General features: G+C 37.0%; 1 protein-coding gene across 4 annotated transcripts; it reads left to right on the forward strand.

Moving 5' to 3' along the window:
- The first annotated feature begins 271 nt into the window (after positions 1-271).
- SBI1 (Leucine carboxyl methyltransferase) lies at positions 272-18,885 on the forward strand. 4 transcript variants are annotated; one of them, XR_016525222.1, is made up of 14 exons: positions 272-730; positions 1,226-1,314; positions 1,408-1,544; positions 1,838-1,885; positions 2,089-2,170; positions 4,407-4,509; positions 4,897-5,017; positions 5,174-5,221; positions 14,423-14,508; positions 14,599-14,682; positions 15,949-16,013; positions 16,829-16,880; positions 17,475-17,513; positions 18,405-18,885. XR_016525222.1 is itself a non-coding variant. In XM_039018420.2 (13 exons), the coding sequence occupies exons 1-13, from the start codon at positions 651-653 to the stop codon at positions 18,477-18,479; spliced, it is 1,023 nt and encodes a 340-aa protein (XP_038874348.1). In that variant the 5' UTR covers positions 272-650; the 3' UTR covers positions 18,480-18,885. The 4 variants fall into 4 exon arrangements, 2 of the variants coding, with proteins under 2 accessions (XP_038874348.1, XP_090164180.1); XR_016525223.1 differs by lacking the exon at positions 18,405-18,885 and adding an exon at positions 17,822-18,128; XM_039018420.2 differs by lacking the exon at positions 14,423-14,508.
- Positions 18,886-19,019: the final 134 nt, after the last annotated feature.

Here is a 19,019-nt window from a genome sequence, read left to right on the forward strand (position 1 = left end):
TCTCTTTTTACTCGTCTTCAACCACATAATACATCAAAAACCAGAAAAACAAACAAAAAAAACCATAGGTTCACTTATCTCTCTGGTGTCGCTCTACCGATTTCACTCCCACTTATCTCGCTCACAAACTCTTTCTACTCGTTTTCAACCACATAACACATCCCAAACCAAAAAAACAAACAAAAAAAACCATATTGAAAGAAAAGATTTACCGTTAAGATTCGATTGAAAGCCGGAAGTAGAATTGTTTGCAAGCTGAAAATAGTTTTTTTTTTTTTTTTCGTTTATGAACAATATAGTCGTCAGCCTTGGAAAATTTGAATGAATAATAGTTTAATTTTAGTGGGTTTTCTCAGTAAAAAGATAAGAAGTCGTAAGGATAAATTAAGTAATTTGATAAGACGATGACGTCAACAGAAGGTCAATTAACATTATTTTTTTAAAAAAGGGTCATTTGACGTTTTGAACCCAATTTTGGGTCTACAAATTTCTCTTCTTAATTCGAAATAGAGGACGAGGGTTTTGTTTAATTGAGGTCCTACACGATTCATCGCCGAAGTGAAGAATTACCGGAGCTATTTTTAGCACCCTCCTCCCCAACTTGCCTTTTCGCCATTGCGTTAACCTCGAAGCTTTCCGGCGACTCGAAAATGGCGAAGGCCGGTCCCGATTCACAGAGCAACAGAGCAGCAGTGCAGGCCACCAACGACGACGCCTCTGCCAGTAAATTGTGAGCAAACTCATTTTAAACGCATCATTCTGTCACTATCTTTACGCGTTCATGATCCATCCCTGGCCTTTTCCAGTTTTCAAACTCGGCGCTTCAAAATTTTCTTTAGATAACCTATTTTTTTCCTGCCTTCCCAACGCCGTCAAGGTGGTCTTTTGTTTTCACGATTCAATGTTGATTGCATGAAAGCACTTTTTATCCTCAAGGAAGTTTCCAGTTGGTATACACGCTAAGATTTCGTTATTTTGTTTGGCACTCGGTGAAGCATCCTCACTCTGTCATATGGAATGCAATCATGCTAGATTTAGTTTTAGTTCTATGCTGGTAATAGGACTCTGTTCTAACAAAGACAATTTTGATCCATCATTTATTTATGAACATCGAATATGGTCCATCCTTAGGTAGAGTTTAAAAAATGAGCTGGTTCTTTTTTTTTGTAAAAAAAAATACTTATGCGTTAGGATGTAATATCAGCTTCCCCTGTTTGGTTAACAGATCATGTGTTAGAAAGGGATACATGAAAGACGATTACATACACCTTTTTGTACGAAAGCCTGTCAAGAGATCTCCAATTATTAACCGAGGTACAATCTTGTTGCTTCTCTTAAATATGCCATTTTCTTAGAACTTTCCCTTATTCACTTTGTAGTAATTTTCTTCACGTTGTTGCTGATAAGGTTATTTTGCCCGGTGGGCTGCACTGAGGAAGCTCCTCTTTCAATTCCTCAATGTTGGAAGTAATACGGAGGAGCATATAAAGAAGCAGATATTGTCACTTGGAGCTGGATTTGACACAACGTACTTCCAATTGCAGGCAAGCTGCTTAATTAGGTCACGGGCTATGACATCTCTAGCATAGATTCATTTATCTCCTTTTATATTTATATTGTATTTTCTAGATTGTTCACACACACTCACACCCACACATGTTTCCTATCGCATTTAAACTAATTACTAGGTTTGGGATTGAAGGTTGATCCTTTTCTATCTTTTCTATGCTTATGGCAGTCATGTTAAGTGGTCTCTTTCTGACCTTTGCTTACATTATCTGTTTGCTCCAATTAACCCCCCACTTGGAGTTGATGCATTTATATTATGTTTTTACAGAACGAGGGTAATGCACCACATTTATATGTGGAGTTAGACTTTAAGGAGGTGCGATTCTGAAACCACCCCCCTGCTTTTTCAACATTCACTTACTTTTGCAGTAATATGTTCATGGGCTTAAATTTCAATACAATGGGAAGAAAATTATGTCAACTACGAATATATTGCCTTAGTGGCTTTCGTTGTTGCAATGAAGCATGTCTCACTGGAATTCAGGGTTATGCACTTTTTAATTTATCTATTTTGTGTAGGTGACTAGTAAGAAAGCTGCAATTATTGAATCCTGTAGTCAGTTGAGAGAAAAAATCAGTGGAACAGTATCTATATCCCTAGGTAAGTGGTCTGTGCTATCATTTCAACATCTTTCATTTTTATATTAGTGGTGGTAGGCACAAATCTCAACCTTGTCATCTATCCATTATTGTTCTTTTTTCCATGTCATTTGACATTTATGGTTGGTTTCAAGGTTTTTCCTCGACCATAGTGTCGATGTGTAGTACTCTTTCTGATTTTGTATGATACAGAGCTTTTCTGCTGCCCTTAGACTACATTAAAATTCCATCTTAATAATATTCAAACCAAATGCATCCTAAATTTTTGACAGTATTGAAAAGATTCTTTAAAGCGCAACAAGGGTGTACCATCGGCAAATTGTAAGTGATTCAAATAAAACTATGAGTCTCCAATAGGTTGAATTAAAATTTTACCCAAACTAGCACTATGCATTAAAAATTGACTTAGGCAATCAAAGACCAAAACCAATAGAGAAAGGGAGAGAGGGTCACCTTGACGTATGCCTCAAGAAGGAATGATATTACCTCTAGGTCTACCATTAATAATAATCGAATAGTTGACACTAGAGATACCATACAACCACAAATCCATTTCCTCCAAATGAAACCGAAGCCTTTGGCATGGATGGTGGCATCCAAAAATCCTAATAAACTTTGTCAAAAGCCTTTTAGGTATAATATAAGAACTACTCCTTTTTTGTGTGAGATGTTCCGATCATTGATCAATTCATTAGCCATAAGAAATATACAAAATTTGTCTATTAGCCAAAATCAGTTTCAATCTGTTTGATAAAAAATGAGCAATCTTGTCCCATTATTTATTACTTTCTTTTATTACTTTTTTTAATTCACTCCCTTGTGGAGTCTGTATCATTTGAGTATGTATCTTTCATCTTGTTTAGTTTCTTTTCATTTTATCAATGAAAAAGTTTTGTATCTTGGTAAAAGAAAATAACACGAGCAATCATCTTGTATACATAAGGAATGAGGCTAATTAGTCGTTAGTCTGTAATATGTTTGTCAATTCTCTTTTGTAGTAAAACAAATATAAGTTTTATTTAGGGAAACATTAATTACACCTGAAGAGTAGAATTCATTGTATCCTTGAGGCTCGAAGTTCCTAATCAATCTCGTAATCTTGCTTTTTATGATTGCTTCGTGTGGGTTTCGATTTTGGGTTTCAATTGTGGGTTTCATTGATTGAAGTTCTGAGTTTTGTGTAAAGGTATATTGATAATACTATATAATAGTATCATATATATTTTTTTTGCTGATTTCTTTAACCTTGAGCAAAATTTTAAATAAAATACCAGTTGGTTAGATTATGAATTCTTGAGCAATAAAATCTGTATCTGTATTTTATTATATATTTTTATATTCATATTTAGTGGGTGGGTTGAGATACTTCTTTTGCTGTTTTACATTGTTTTCTGATAAGAAATGACCATCTTAATATTTGCATGTTACATTGTTAAATATTCAGTGGGTTGGGGTGTATATAACCTTATGTTCTACATATATTATTTATTTATTTATCGCGCTTCGCTTCGTCAGGCGTCGTCTTTTTGTTACCTCTCGCTTTGAGGCAATCAATGGACTTGTCGCCTTGAGGTGCGTGGTTATAGCTAAAGGCTATTGGTCTGAAGTGACTTTTTATATATGAGTAAGACATGCTGAACCAAATTTATCAAGCCAATCATTGGTTAGCCAGAATCTGTCTAATAACAAAAGATATTGTTCCTCACCAAAACTAGACCACATGTAACAACCATTTAGCAATTGGGTATCTTGATGGTGATAGGTAGCAATCCACTCATTGAAGTTCTCATACTTCTAGTAGTTGAATGATCATGAGATTTCTTCCAAGATCAATGAGTCACATTAAAATCCCCTCCAAGAATCCTTCAATCACCCCCTAATTCAGCCAAGCCATGAAGCTCTCACCAAAAACATCTCAAAATTTGCTCCCAGAAGATCCATAGATCACTGGTAGAATAAAAACCTTGTATAATCTCCTGAACTGTGAAATTAGGTTCACTGCACATAATCTGGATGCCCCCAAGTAATTCCAGTTGCATCAAGAGATGCCCATACACACCACTGTTTGTTAATGTTTCCTGCAAATTTGGTTTACTTGTTGTTGTCCTTGTAATTTTAACAAATGGTTGTTTGACTCTGCTGTATTACATTTTTTTATGGGAAACTTTTGATCATTTTCCTGCTTTTCTAAGTATATTCATGTATTTTCAACTGCCATACCTATCATTGCTTTGCAGAAAAAGGAGAAGTTCATAGTGATCATTACAAACTACTCCCTATCGACTTGCGTGATATTGATAAGTTGAATGATGTATTGGCTATTGCTGGTATGGATCCCAGGTATGAAAGCGCAGAAGATTTTCCTCCTTGTGGTCCAGTTTTTAGAGTGCTTTAATCATCCTTAACTATTTGGTGGATCATTTGGGTCAGTTAAGGTCATTTAATTCTTCATTATTGTTTCAACACTGTCATATTTCATTCCCCAGAGTTGTTCTTTTAATGTCTTTTATGATGAGCTGACTCACCTCTGAATTCGTTGGTCTTACAATCTTTTTAATTATGGTCTCTGAGACTGTGGGCCCTTGTGTGTGTGTTGGGGGGGATATTTGGATGGATGAGTGGGCTGTTTTGAGAGTGGGTTTGAACATCTGATGAATCCAACATTTTCCCTACTTTTTGGCTTTGCATGGAAATTATTAATATCTTTTATCCTGATATTGTTATCAGTTTGCCGACATTTATAATTGCAGAATGCGTTTTGATATACTTGGATCCAGATTCGAGTCATGCTATAGTTGGTTGGGCATCAAAAGCATTTTCAACAGCAATATTTTTCTTATATGAGCAGGTTTTGCTTATCTGAACTTATACAAGATTTTGTATGTTTACATTTCTGGTGGAATGTCTTTCCTTTTAAATTCATTTGTATTATTGATATCTCCATTGGTACATGACTTTGTTTTAATTGATGGTTTGGTAACTTGTGACTACAATCTTTCGACAGATTCATCCGGATGATGCCTTTGGCCAACAAATGATCAGAAATTTAGAGGTACAATTGTCTTTGATAGTCCATGAATTATGAATATTTTCAGTCTATTCCTCCATTTTTTTTAATTTATTAAAAACAAGCTTTCATTGAGAACAATGAATGAATATTGAAGGCCATATGAAAAAAATAGTGAATTAAAAAAAATGAAACTTTTCATTGAAGAAATGAGAAGTGTCTAATGCTCAACTACTTAAAATTACATGGGATATATAAAAGCATTCCAATTAAAATTAAAGCAAATATCCCAAAAGAGAAAATCCTACAAAGCCTTCGAGAGAGATCACCAAGAGAAATTAATGAATACAAATTGGCATGTAAAAATACAAGCAAACAAGAAATGAAACTTTTTCATTGTATAAATGAAAGAGGAGACTAATGCTCAGCTATTTAAAAATTGCAAAGGATATGTAAAAGCATTCTGATTGAGACAAATGTTCCGAGAAAAAAGTCCAGCAAAGCCTTTGAGAGATAGAGAACACCAAGAGGAAGTCGAGAGACGAGTTGACTCAAATCTGTCCAACTAAGAGAGTTGCATGCTGTGGAAAATTATTTGAAAATACTTGTGAAAACCCATTTGAGTATCTTCATTAGTGCCAACATGTACTAGTGAGAGGAGACCTAGAAGTTATAATCAACATTTGAAAAAACCCTTCATTTTTATAATATATCATTAAATGTTAAGGAAATCAAAGCTTGAAAAGCCCTATGGTAGCCTGATGGACCCAACCCTAGAAACTACCTTTCGACCTAACGCTATAAGTCGCCATTGGTGGACATTGTTTCATTTCCACTGATCCTATTCGCTGTTGTCTGTCTGCCATTGCCAGACATGGCCACCGGTCTAGTTTCTGAACTCAACATCTTCATTCTTGCTTGTGAAGGTTCTCTCTACCCAATGGGCTAGTTTCGTAGTTGTGCATCGTTGCTGTTTCACCGTCAATATCGCCATCTTCCTCAGTCATTGCTCTTGTTGTTGTCCATCAACTATGTTGCCATTCGTGTAGCCATTGGCCGGAAATTTCTCATTTTTTCCTTACTTTTTTCCCTTACTTTTTTTCCCTTACTTTTTTTCCCTTTCTTTTCTTCCCATCGCCAAGCCCATTCTTTCCCCTTCTCCCATTTTGTTTCACTGCCATCCCCAGTCGTTGCCTAGCCTTTTCTACTTCCATGGAGAAGATGAGTTGTTGAATCCGTAATCTTTATTTTTGCATTTTGATGTGGTCTAAGTAGCCTCAAATATTAATCCTCCAAGAATCAAGATTGTAAACCTTTTATTAGAATGAATAATGTGTTTCATACAAGAGGGAATTGTTCCTGTTTATAGAGTTTTTTTTTTTACAACTGCGGTTAACAAGTGAATTAACCTAGAATATAACCTTATTACCCAATTAACCCCTATTCTTCTTACATCATTCTACCCCTCCAAAAAAAAAAAAAAACTCGTCCTTGAGTTAAAAATGAAAAAAAAAATTATGAAGCAAACAAGGAATGAAATAAATTTGTTCAATGGAGTATGACCAAACCAACCTCCTACATTTTGAACAAAAATATTATGATCAAAGTGATAAATTTGAGACAAAAAATCCAATATTGCCACCATAAGATGAACGTCTCCATCGGCCATAAACCCAAAAAAGAAGTTTCCATCAAGCTCATTCAAAACTGTAGTCATATTACCAATCACAAAAGAATTAGCTTTTGAAGAAAACCCTTCAAGAATCATCTTTTCTTCATCTTTTGCTTCAAGTTATTTGAGGTTACGGTAAACGATTTCCAACGCAATCGGTGAGTCGTTCTTGGTCGGGTTTTTTATTTCCGCCTTGATGTTTAGAGTTTCGATGTTCGATACCTCTTTTCCATCTTCTTCGTTGGATTTTTCTTCACTCAAGACTACTTCTGAATCAACATTTTCAAATTCTTCTTTTTAATCATCTACTTCGTTCGCGTGACTTTTGCCCCAATCACCTCCATCAACTACATGGGTCTCGACAAGATTTTTCTCAAATTTATCTTCAAGATTTTCTATTTGAACATTTTCCAATCATGATTCCTTTATTTTTTCTTCCGCATGAGAAATTAATCCATTCTTGAAACTCTTGCAAATGAATTGATAATTGATCAATATGTTGAGTCATTTTTCCCAATGAACGTTGGAGTTCTTTATCTCCTTCAATTCTATGGGATCAAAATAGTCATTTGTTGGATTCTTGGATATGTTTCAATCTCGTAGTGGGTATATGACTCATCCATTGATTCTCTTGAATCAACCTTTCTTGATCGTGTTTCATAACCAAAAGAGTAATTTTGAGTCTTTGGACGTTTTTCTTGGGCTGTAAAAATTCATTCTTGATGATTTTTTCATTCATCTAACTCAATCTTTATGTTGATTTCTTGAAAAATGGGTTTGATTGGATCGTTAGAGTCCTTTTTCAATATCGTTGCCTTCTTATTCCATCCCAAATTGACTTAGAAACTGTTGAAAAACAGCTTGTAACCCTAGGGGTATTTTAGTAATTGTTTGTACCCTAAGGCTTCCCACTAGTCTATTTGTTTGGCCTATTCTCTTGTACTTTGTGTATTAATTCAATAATAAAAAATTCGTCTCTATCGTGGTTTTTTCTCCCTGATCTAGGGTTTTCCACGTAAATCTTGTGTTCTTGCCTTTTTTTTTTTTTTTCCCAACATGGTATCAGAGCATGGTGACGAAACCCTAGCCACCATCGATGAGAATAGACCAGATTCTCCTCCAGGTAACTCCATTGGAACTAGTGGGACCATAAGCGCCGACATCACTAAAGCCGTTCGAAAAGCCGTGGAACAGTATCTTCAAGATGCACTGCCAAAAATCATCCAATCAGTGTCAGACCTCAACCCTAGCCGACCTAGCTCCAGCCGCCCATCCTTGGCCGGGGAAATCCCGTCGGACTTCAACCCCAACTGACCTAACACCAGTCGATCTTCCCCATTTGAATCGCCGCATCTTCAGTCGCGCGATACACGTGCGCTCCAAACCCAACCGGCATATTCTGCCGCGAAATGTCGTGATGAACCAGTTGATTAGCCACCGATCGCGATTTCGCGCAACTCCAGGGCTTTCTAGATGCAGTCGATCGATTCTGCCGCCTGCTTTCACGATGACCCAGTCGTGCAACCACCAATCGCGATGACCCAGCGGGCGAACCCAACACCCTTCATGGTCGAGTCCACCTGGGAGAAGTCGGCCGAACCTTATGTGCCGATCTTCTGCCCAAACACTTCGACCGGATCTTCGATCCGGTGATCTACTCCGATGGCGCTGGCGGTCGGGTCTGTACAGCAACCTTGCCGGGGTCGAATGATCTCCAACGACGTTTTGCCCATCTCCAACAACAGATTGCCGATTTCAGAACAGTTCTTGGGACAAACACTCAAGATTTATCAGACAACATACCAATATATTTTGAAAAATTTGGTAAATTCTTTCCCTATTTTACCCACTACAAATATTTTGACTGGATCCATGGGAAATTCTACAGGATTTATTACCGAAGAAAAATTGAATGGTCAGAACTATTTTTCCTGGTCCCAATCCATCTGAATGGTCTTGGAAGGACGTCATAAATTTTGGACACTTGACTGGAGAGATACCTTAGCTCAGATTAGGAGACCCTTAGGAATGAATTTGGAAGGGGGAAGACTCGTTGTTGAGCTAAACTGAATAATAGTATGGAACCCCAGATTGGTAGACCGTTACTCTATGCTGCAACTGCCAAAGATATTTGGGATGTTGTACAACAACTTTATTCGAAGAGGCAGAATGCATCCTGACTCTATACGTTACAGAAACAAGCACATGAATGCAAGCAAGGAACAATGGACGTAACGTCATATTTCAATAAAATATCTCTTTTGTGGCAAGAGATGGATCTGTATAGGGAGATAGTTTGGAAATGTGCACAGGACGGAACATAGTATGCAAAAATTGAAGAAGCTGACCGTGTCTATGACTTCCTTGCTGGACTAAATTCAAGGTTTGATGCCGTTCAGAGTCGGATTCTGGGGCAATGCCCTACTCCCTCTCTCATGGAAGTTTGCTCAGAAATACGTCTGGAGGAAGACAGATCAAGTGCAATGAATAACCCGGTAATTATCCCTACAGATGCTGCTGCGTTTGCCACTAAGTCCTCCAACACTGACGGCCACTCCTGTTTGTGAGCATTGTAAAAAGTGTTGGAAGTTACATGGACGACCCTCGAATAGTAAACGTCGTTAGTCACATGACAAATCAACCCCTAGACGTGCCCTTGTGAGTGACTCGGCGAATGAGAACCCCCAGCATCAATCCTCAGCAGACAGTATGACTAGCCTAAATACAGTTGGAGTCGGTGCCATCGCCCAATCAGGTACTATCCAGTCTTTTGGTCTTATTAGTATTAACGGTAAAAAACCATGGATTGTTGACTCAGGGGCGACAGATCACATTTGAGGGTTTGGTTTTACGGGATTGCAGATGGGTCATTTGCACCTATTACAGGGAAAGGGCATTTATCTCCATTTGAGGGTTTGGTTTTACAGGATGTTTTGCATGTTCCTAAAATTTCATATAATTTGTTATCCATCAGTAAGACTACAAGAGATCTGAATTGTCAGGCAGTTTTTTCACCCGACTCTGTTTTATTTTAGGATCTGAGCTCGGGGACGACGATTGGCAGCCCTGCACGATAGGGGGCTCTACTTACTGACTGATGATGCTTCCTCTAGGAATGATTATAGGACTAGCCTTGTCTCTTTAAATTTTTCTAATTCTGAGAATGATTTTCTGTTATGGCATTACCGTTTAGGACATCTAAATTTTCAATACATGAAATACTTGTTTTCGCGTTTATTTCACAATATTAATATGTTTTCTTTAAATTGTGATGTGTGTATTCGTGCCAAACAGAGTCGTGTCTCCTGTCATTCCCAGCCCTATAAACCATTCAAACCCTTCACATTAGTTCACAGTGATATTTGGGGTCCCTCACCAACCACAACCTCCACAGGGAAACGCTTGTTTGTCACCTTTATGGATGATCACACTCGGCTTACTTGGGTCTTTCTTCTCACTAATAAATTCGAGGTGTTATCTGTATTCCAGCAATTCTATGCCACTGTGGAAACCCAGTTTAATCCCAGGATTGGTATTTTGAGAAGTGGCAATGGGCGGGAATTCTTTAATGCTTCATTCTAGGACTTCCTTACATCCAAAGGGGTTATCCACCAAAGTTCGTGTGCTTACACTCCCCAGCAAAATGGGGTAGCCGAAAGAAAAAATCGTCATTTGATGGAAGTTGCCAGGTCCTTAATGCTATCCACATCCCTCCCGTCTAACCTATAGGGGGATGCTATCCTTACTTCTTGAGTCCTCAACTTTCAAAATCCATTAGACTGTTTGAAAGAGTCCTACCCAGCTACTCGTTTAATCTCTGATGTACCACTTCAAGTGTTTGGATGTGTTGCCTTTGTTCACTCCCATGGTCCAAATCGCACGAAGTTCATCCCTCGTGCTAAAAAATGCGTCTTTGTTGGGTACCCGCTTCATCAGCGTGGGTATAAATGTTACCACCCATCCTCTTGCAAATATTTTGTCTTCATGGATATCACCTTCCTTGAGGATCAATCCTTCTTTCCCGTAAGCCCTCTTCAGGGGGAGATATCCAATGAAGAGGCTAACTGGTCCACCTATACAGTTCCATTAGAGTCATCTCCTATTCCTGAACATGTCGGTCCTATCCTCCCTACCAATCAAGTCCCATGGATAACATACTATAGGAAGAATCTCAGGAAGAAAACAGCGCCACCTGTCGCATCTCTGGCTCCGGTCCATGAGTCAAACCCGACATTAGGTACGTGTATTCTTGAAATCAATGGGATTGATACTTGTGCTGAGACTAACGATGCAGAGAGGAAAAAGGAGGAGAAGGTGCTGATAGCACCACTATAGCAGATGGGAAAATGATGGTGAATAGTGATCCAGAAACTGTTCTAGAAAATGTGAGTGATACTAGAGATGATGGTGTAAAAGAGACTTTTGAAAATGAAACCTAGATAGAGGAGACGATTGATCAGAATGGGAATTCTGACTGTCTGGAAGAGCATGATGCTTCTCTCGATCTTCCAATAGCCCTGAGGAAAGGTATTCGGTTATGTACAAGGTACCATGTGCATATTTACATGACATACAGTAACCTGTCATCTGAATTTAAGGCCTTTACCACCAGTTTAGATACAAGGGTGATAATTGAGTAGCATATAGGAAGAAATGAAAACTGAAGTTTGGAAGACTGCTGTTATGGAGGAAATGAGGGCTCTCGAGAAAAACGAAACGTGGGACCAAGTGATCCTACCCAAAGGGCACAAGACAGTTGGGTACAAATGGGTCTTCACTATAAAGTACAAGTCAGATGGAACCGTTGACCGGTACAAGGCTAGGCTAGTTGCCAAAGGGTTTACTCAAACCTTTGGTGTAGATTACTCCGAGACATTCTCTCTTATAGCTAAACTCAATACTATCCAAGTATTGCTGTCAGTTGCAGTCAACAGAGATTAGCCTCTGCATCAACTGGATGTAAAGAATGCCTTTCTCAATGGAGAACTTGAGGAAGAAGTCTACATGAATCCTCCTCCTGGATTTGAAGATCAGTTCAAACAACGAGTCTGCCGGCTGAGAAAGTCACTATATGGGTTGAAACAGTCTCCGAGGGCCTGTTTTGACAGATTTGCCACCTTTGTCAAAGGACAAGGGAATATCCAAGGGCACTCAGATCACACACTGTTTACAAAGAAGTCAACTTCAGGGAAAGTTGCAGTTCTCATTGTGTATGTTGACGATATTGTGCTCTCTGGTGACGATGATGATGAAATTGTGAAACTCAAAGCAAAGATGGCTAAAGAATTTGAGATTAAAGACCTTGGGAAGTTAAGATACTTTCTTGGAATGGAAGTAGTCCGGTTAAGGGATGGGATATCTGTGTCCCAACAGAAATACACTATTGATTCCTAAAGGAGACAGGAATGACTGGGTGCAAACCTGTTGACACCCCGGTCGAATATAACTCAAAGCTCAGCAATACTAGTAACAATGTCCCGTCAATAAAGAAAGGTTTTAGCGGTTAGTTGGAAAATTGATATACTTATCTCACACGAGACCCGATATTTCATATGCAGTTAGTGTTGTCAGTCAGTTTATGCAGACCCCTTATGAGGAACATATGATGGCAGTTGAACGCATCCTAAGATATCTGAAAGGTACACTTGGGAAGGAGTTGTTCAAGAAATCTGATAAATGTTGCATTGAAGCCTACAATGATTTTGATTAGGCAGGGTCTGTTGTTGATAGAAAATCAACATCTGGGTATTGCACATTTGTCTGGGGTAATCTAGTGACCTGAGGAGCAAGAAACAGGGAGTTGTGGCCAGCAGTAGTGCGGAAGCTGAGTATCAGGCCATGAGTTTAGGGATATGTGAAGAAATCTGGTTGATGAAAGTGTTGTCAGATCTTCATCAAGGCAATGAGCTCCCAATGAACCTGTTCTGTGACAATAAGGCAACAATAAGTATTGCAAATAATCCTGTTCAGCATGACAGAACAAAACATGTTAAGATCGACCGACATTTTATCAAGGAAAGATTTGACAACGGAAGTATATGCATACCTTATGTTTCCTCAAATCAGCAAATTGCAGATGTGCTCACAAAAGGGTTACTGAGACAAAGCTTTGTTCATTGTGTCAGCAAGTTGGGCCTTATTGATATTTACGCTCCAACTTGAGGGGGAGTGTCGAAAAATAGCTTATAACCCTAGGGGTATTTTAGTAATTGTTTGTACCCTAGGGCTTCCCACTAGTCTATTTATTTGGCCTATTCTCTTGTACTTTGTGTATCAATTCAATAATAAAAAAATTCGTCTCTATCGTGGTTTTTTCTCCCTGATCTAGGGTTTTCCACGTAAATCTTGTGTTCTTGTCTTTTTTTTTTCAACAGAAACATCTTCGGAGTCGCTAGAATCACTAGAATCAAATTTCCAATGTGGATAATGATAGGTTCTTTGAGAAAATCGAGCATGGGCAAAATTAGTATGTTGAAATTCTTTCTTCTGAATCACTTGAATCAAAATCCCATCATTGTTTTTGGAAGTAAAATTGATTTTCTTGTCTATAGCAATTGCTTTTTTTTTTTCCTTGGAGACAACTTCTTTGATTGGCAATAATCCATTCTTGCAAAATCTTGAAAAATATTTGGTTTCTTCTTTCTTTCTTGGAATTTCAAGGGTTCCCCCTTATTAGATGTCGGTTGTTCGGCAACGAGCACAACTCACGAAGCTCCCTCTTGTGACTGGCGTCACTAAAAGTTTCTTGGACTTCCATGGGCAGCAGTCAACGTTGGCCCAGACGGATGCTCTGATACCAAATTGATGTAGCATAAGTAGCTTCAAGGATTAATCCTCCAAGAATCAAGATTGTAAATCTTTTATTAGAATGAATAATGTGTTTCATACCAGAGGGAAATGTTCCTATTTATAGAGTTTTATTATAAGTGGGGGTAAAAAAAGAATTAACCTAGAATATTACCTAATTATCCAATTAACCCCTATTCTTCTTACATCACATTTGGTAGGAAAATGATATGGGTTTTGTCGAAGACATTAAAAAAAATGAAGATTACCCTCTTTCTCCATTTTATTTGATTCGATGGTTGAACTGATGCAATATCTAGTGGATGTATATTTTCGTAAGCAAATCAGGGATGCTTCTGGAATCTGGACTATCCATTTGACCAAGTTGTTTAGATCTCCCAAGGATGGAAACTTAATGAGTTGTTTGGCCATCTTCTGAAGGTAGAAAGACAATACATGTACCTATTGGTGTTGAAAATAAAAGTTGGTTCATTTTTTGGAACATGATAAAAGATTCTCTCTTAAAAGTTGTAAAAAATTAGCACTCAACTTTCTTTTTTCCAAATCAAGTTGAGGAAGGAGAAATATTGCAGTCAAGTTATGTGAAAGCAGTACACAAGAAGAGATTAGTTGCTCCTACTTTTTGAGGTTATTTTGTAGCGTATTATCTTTTTGATTTCAATACTATTTTATTAGTTGTTTGGGCTCTATTAGAGTCACATCCAGATTTTTAATATTTAGTTTCCATGTCAAATTCTCTGATCGTATAAAATTTTAAAATGCAACAGATAGCTACATGTGTATGTAAACTCCTGCTTTCTCAAAAATGTTATATAGATACTTTCACTCAATGCTGGCATTATATAGTCAATAGGTATCTGTCTTCCATTTGTGGTTCTAAGATTGTCTGATATACTCATTGAGATGAAATGATTTAATATATCTGTGAACATTATTGATTCAGAGTCGAGGCTGTGCTTTGTTGGGTATCAATGCTACACCAACATTACTTGCAAAGAAAAAGCTTTTTCTCGACCAAGGATGGCAGGTAATTTTTCTGTTTGCAGTAAAATAAGGCTGAAATACTGTATGTGCCCCTTCTAATTGGCATAGTTTCTTTTATTATTCAATTAGCTTTGTGATAGATAGAAACCAAATAACTGACATAATATTGAAAGATAAAAAGATAGAACACTGACACCCCAAGTATTCAAGGTATTTGGAGCTTCCCCACTTGTTTATTTCCATTCAATGCCTAAATGAACTAAACTATTCCTTGGCTTCATCTCCTCCCATTCCCTCTCTTTGTAACTAATTCCGTGGTTAATGACTGATATTTCCTTAATGCCCTAATAATATTTATTATCCTTGTGGTATTCCTAAGTTCTAACACAGACTTCTGGTAATAGTGAGTTTGCAAAGCTTTTACCGCGGAAAGATTTGATGTCTTAAACCATTTTGGTTGAAGTATAAATAGTTGTTCACAATGGCTTACACTTGGTAAAAGCCTTGGAATAAATGCTCTTCCCTAGATAATTTAATTGTCCGAAAGCACTTTTTTTGGTTATTTATTTATATTACGTAGGGAACAAATAATATTGCTGTTGATATCTTATAAATGAACTGAACTGTCCAATGGATATTTGACCAATCGGTATTTTTGAGGGGAGAAACAATGTCATTGAGGAAATAATAAAGGGAGTTAATAGCTACCAAACACCAAGAGGTGAGTTACATGAAAGATCTTTAATTAAGGAAAGAATGGATTGCTAGAGGGTGTCTGCATTTACAAATGACACCAATAAGATCATTAAAAATAACAAACCTTCACCCATCAACTTAAGCTTTTGGGTCGATTAGTGATTTAACGTGGTATCAAACAGGTGGTCCAGGTTGAGTTTTTTTACATATTTCAAATCCACAAATGAGGGAGAGTATTTAATGATATAATATTAAATTTACCTTCACCCATCAGCTTGAGCTTTTGGGTCAATCGGTGATTTAACATTCCCCACTTCTTTTTCCTTTTAACTAAAACCAAATAGAACCGTATCATCTTATACATATTTCCAGAGCTACAATGGTCTATGTAGTTGTGAAGCTTTATTCCCTCATGGTTGTTAGCTTCTCATCTTGTTTTAGATGAAGATTGTGATGTGAGGGTATCCTGTGATGTTCTCTTTAGGGACAGTACGTTCTATATTCCTGTATATTTATTGTATGTATGTATATACTTATTCCTATCCTATTTAATATGTTTTTGGTTTTAATTATTTTGCGGAGACTCTATAATATTGTCTCTTTTGGTTGACAGACAGCTGCAGCATGGGACATGCTGAAAGTGTATAATAAATTGATCGAAGCTCAGGAAAGACGAAGGTTTTTGTTTAAGAGTGGTTTTAGCGATCCTCCTTTGTTTATCTATTGTTGTCAATCTGATGCCATGGTTTGTTTAGTGTTTCATTCCTATGATGTTTGATACATTGAAAAACTTGCTCGTGGAAGAAAAAGATGGAATAAAATAGTTGAAATATATGAATGAAACTTGTTCCTTTTGTGGGCTTGTGTTTGATTGCCCTTGTACATTCTTTCATTTTTCTCCAACGGAATTTCAGTTTCCCTTGCTTTAAAAAAGAACAAGTTTGTACAACAACAAACTTCATTTTTGCTAGCTGCATTTATAATTTTCTCTAGTGAGATAGAATGGGGATTTTGTTTAATATATGGATAAATCCATGTCTCAAGACTTAAACTAATGTTGCTTTTTACTTGTAATTATTTTATTGGTTTTAGTAAGCTTTCTAGTTACCTTAGGCCAATTTTTTTTGCCTCGAGATTGAAATAATGTTGACTGAGGATTAAAATTAGACAAGTGATGAAATATACACACGTCTCACTTGGACTTGCAAGGTCTTTGATGTGGTTATGTAAATAACCACTCCGAGGTTCAGTTTGAAGAATGAAGAGATGTTTGTACAGTAATAAACCTCGGATCAGACTAATGTCTATATCAAATTGTCATATTGTCTAAATATTTAGCAGATGTCATGCATTCAGCATGTGCCTTTTTGAAGGTTTTACGTGATGTTTTCTTTTCTTTCAAATTTCATATGCTTTTCCTTCTTTGATCTTGCCAATTTTTTTCGAGTTGTTTTCCAGGGAAGATTTTCATGTTTGGCACTTTTTTTCTTTAGGATTGAACGGCTGGAGTTATTTGATGAATTTGAGGAGTGGCACATGATGCAGGCAAGTTTATAACCTATTGTAATAATGAGAAAAGGCATGGGCGTTTGTATTCCATTTCTTCTTTAAGTTTATAACCAGTTGAGATATGAGTTTCTTCTTTAACTTATTGTCAGTTTCTTTTTTCAATGCCAAGATTTGTTTTTCAGTTTGATGTCTTTTGACTTTCAAGTACTAAACGTTGTTTCATTAGTTTTTAACTTGTTTCATTAGTTTTTCTAGTACTAAACGTTGTTTCATTAGTTTTTAACTTGTTAAATCTTAAATGTCTAATCCTCATTCCCATACAAGCGTGTACTTTGATGTGAAGTTAGTACCTCCATTTTTTGTACCACTTCAATTAGAACTTGTTCCATTTCATTTCACTATTGGATTTCACTGTCGTTTTTCCATTAAGATTTTTGTATTGCTTCTCCTCTATCTCTCATAGGCATCACTAATGGTGAAGTGATTAGTGGGTTAATGTTTCCCTTCACGCTGGGGTGAAAATTAATATGAATTAGACTATAGTTTCTACGTGTCACACTATTGAATTTGACCATTTGTAGATCTTTTATCAAATTATTTTTTAAAACTTCTTAATCGGATGGTTTTCAGGAGCATTATTGCGTGGCTTATGCAATCAATGATTCCCTGGTATGTTTATTTCGTGGCTATATTTGGTTTAATATTTTCTTTTATGATTCCTTGTTAAGCGACTCCATGTTCTGGACTAACTTATGGCTATACCTTTTGAAGTGTAATGATCTTGCAATTCTTAATATTGTCTCGTAATGCTGGTATTAGACATATGTAATCATTTCCAGTCCAAGTATTTTAGTCATTCCTCAAATTCAATTTGTTTATTCTTCTGGTCCTATTTACTTTCGGTCCATATTCTTTGTGAAAATGTTTCTTTTTTACAAAAGATATTGAAAATTCGTTGATGGATGGCGGCATTACAGGGGGAAAGTTCGATCTTTTTCATCATTAATACTGGCTCATTAGTTGAAGCACATGCGCAACTGGCCTCTTTTTGTGACCCAACTGACCCATTTTACTAGCTTATGGACTGATTCTCTTGTGTGGTCAATTTTCCTTTACTTATGTTGTGAACTGACTTATCATTGATCTGTTTGTCATTACTAATGTCGGCTATAAATTCCACATATCTCCTTTTTCATGTAATGACATTTTCCTTTCAATCTAAACATTTGTGATTTGAGCACTCCTTGTCAAAATGAAGAAAATGTCCAAAATGATTGAATTCTACCAACATTATTATTTTTTTTTTAAAAATAATTTCATGCAACTGTAACACGTTGGCTTTGATTATTTAATGATGAAACTTGACATATGTGTAATGTACTGTCACATAGTGGACAATGTGAATGGCTTAGCTAGATATTCGTGTCTTCTTGTCTTCATTTCATTTACTTCTATTTCTTTTCCCGTTTGAAGGGGAAGAGGAAAGGGGTAAGATCATAACAAGGACAATGTGTTATAAGTATATCTCTTCATCTGTTGCTTTCCATTTCCTGACCCTAGGGGCTTTTTGGGAATTTTGGCTTTCCCCGGGACCAGCACGTGCTTGACCCTCCCTCTCACCAGCATGAGATGTAAAGAACTTCCTTCTGGCTGCTGCTGCTATTGACCAACTCTTCCAAGATTTGTTGAAAAATTTAATACTTGGAGTAGCACGTGCTGTTTACACGTGCCAATACCAACACAAGCTGGGGAGATTATTTGCCAGGCTAAAAGATAAAAGGTATTCTGGAGGACTTGACTCATATAACTTGTAACTCTCCCTCTCTACGAGTATGATGATTCTCAATTCCCCATGGTTTGGAAAATGCCATCTATATTTGTTTGTTTGAGTTGCTGGAAGTTTGAGATTGAATTAAGGTCTTGTTTACTAGTTCGTAATGTTACTGCAATCGTAATGATTGTTTTTTTATTATTCATAATTTACATAATATTGTTAACTAATTTTCTGAAAACGTATTTAAATGAACCCACTTTTTCATAATACGGTTGATTACTTATACGAGTAAAACTTGAGGACTAATCTTTTTTCCCCCTCTTGTGCTTGATGGAGTTGAGCCAGCTGTTTAGCAAATACAACATGGTGGGCCCCATGAGTTGAAGAATGTAGTAATGCCT

This window comes from Benincasa hispida, chromosome 12 (genome assembly GCF_027475165.1).
Source record: "Benincasa hispida cultivar pf3 chromosome 12, pf3_genome.v1.1, whole genome shotgun sequence".
NCBI lineage: Eukaryota > Viridiplantae > Streptophyta > Magnoliopsida > Cucurbitales > Cucurbitaceae > Benincasa > Benincasa hispida.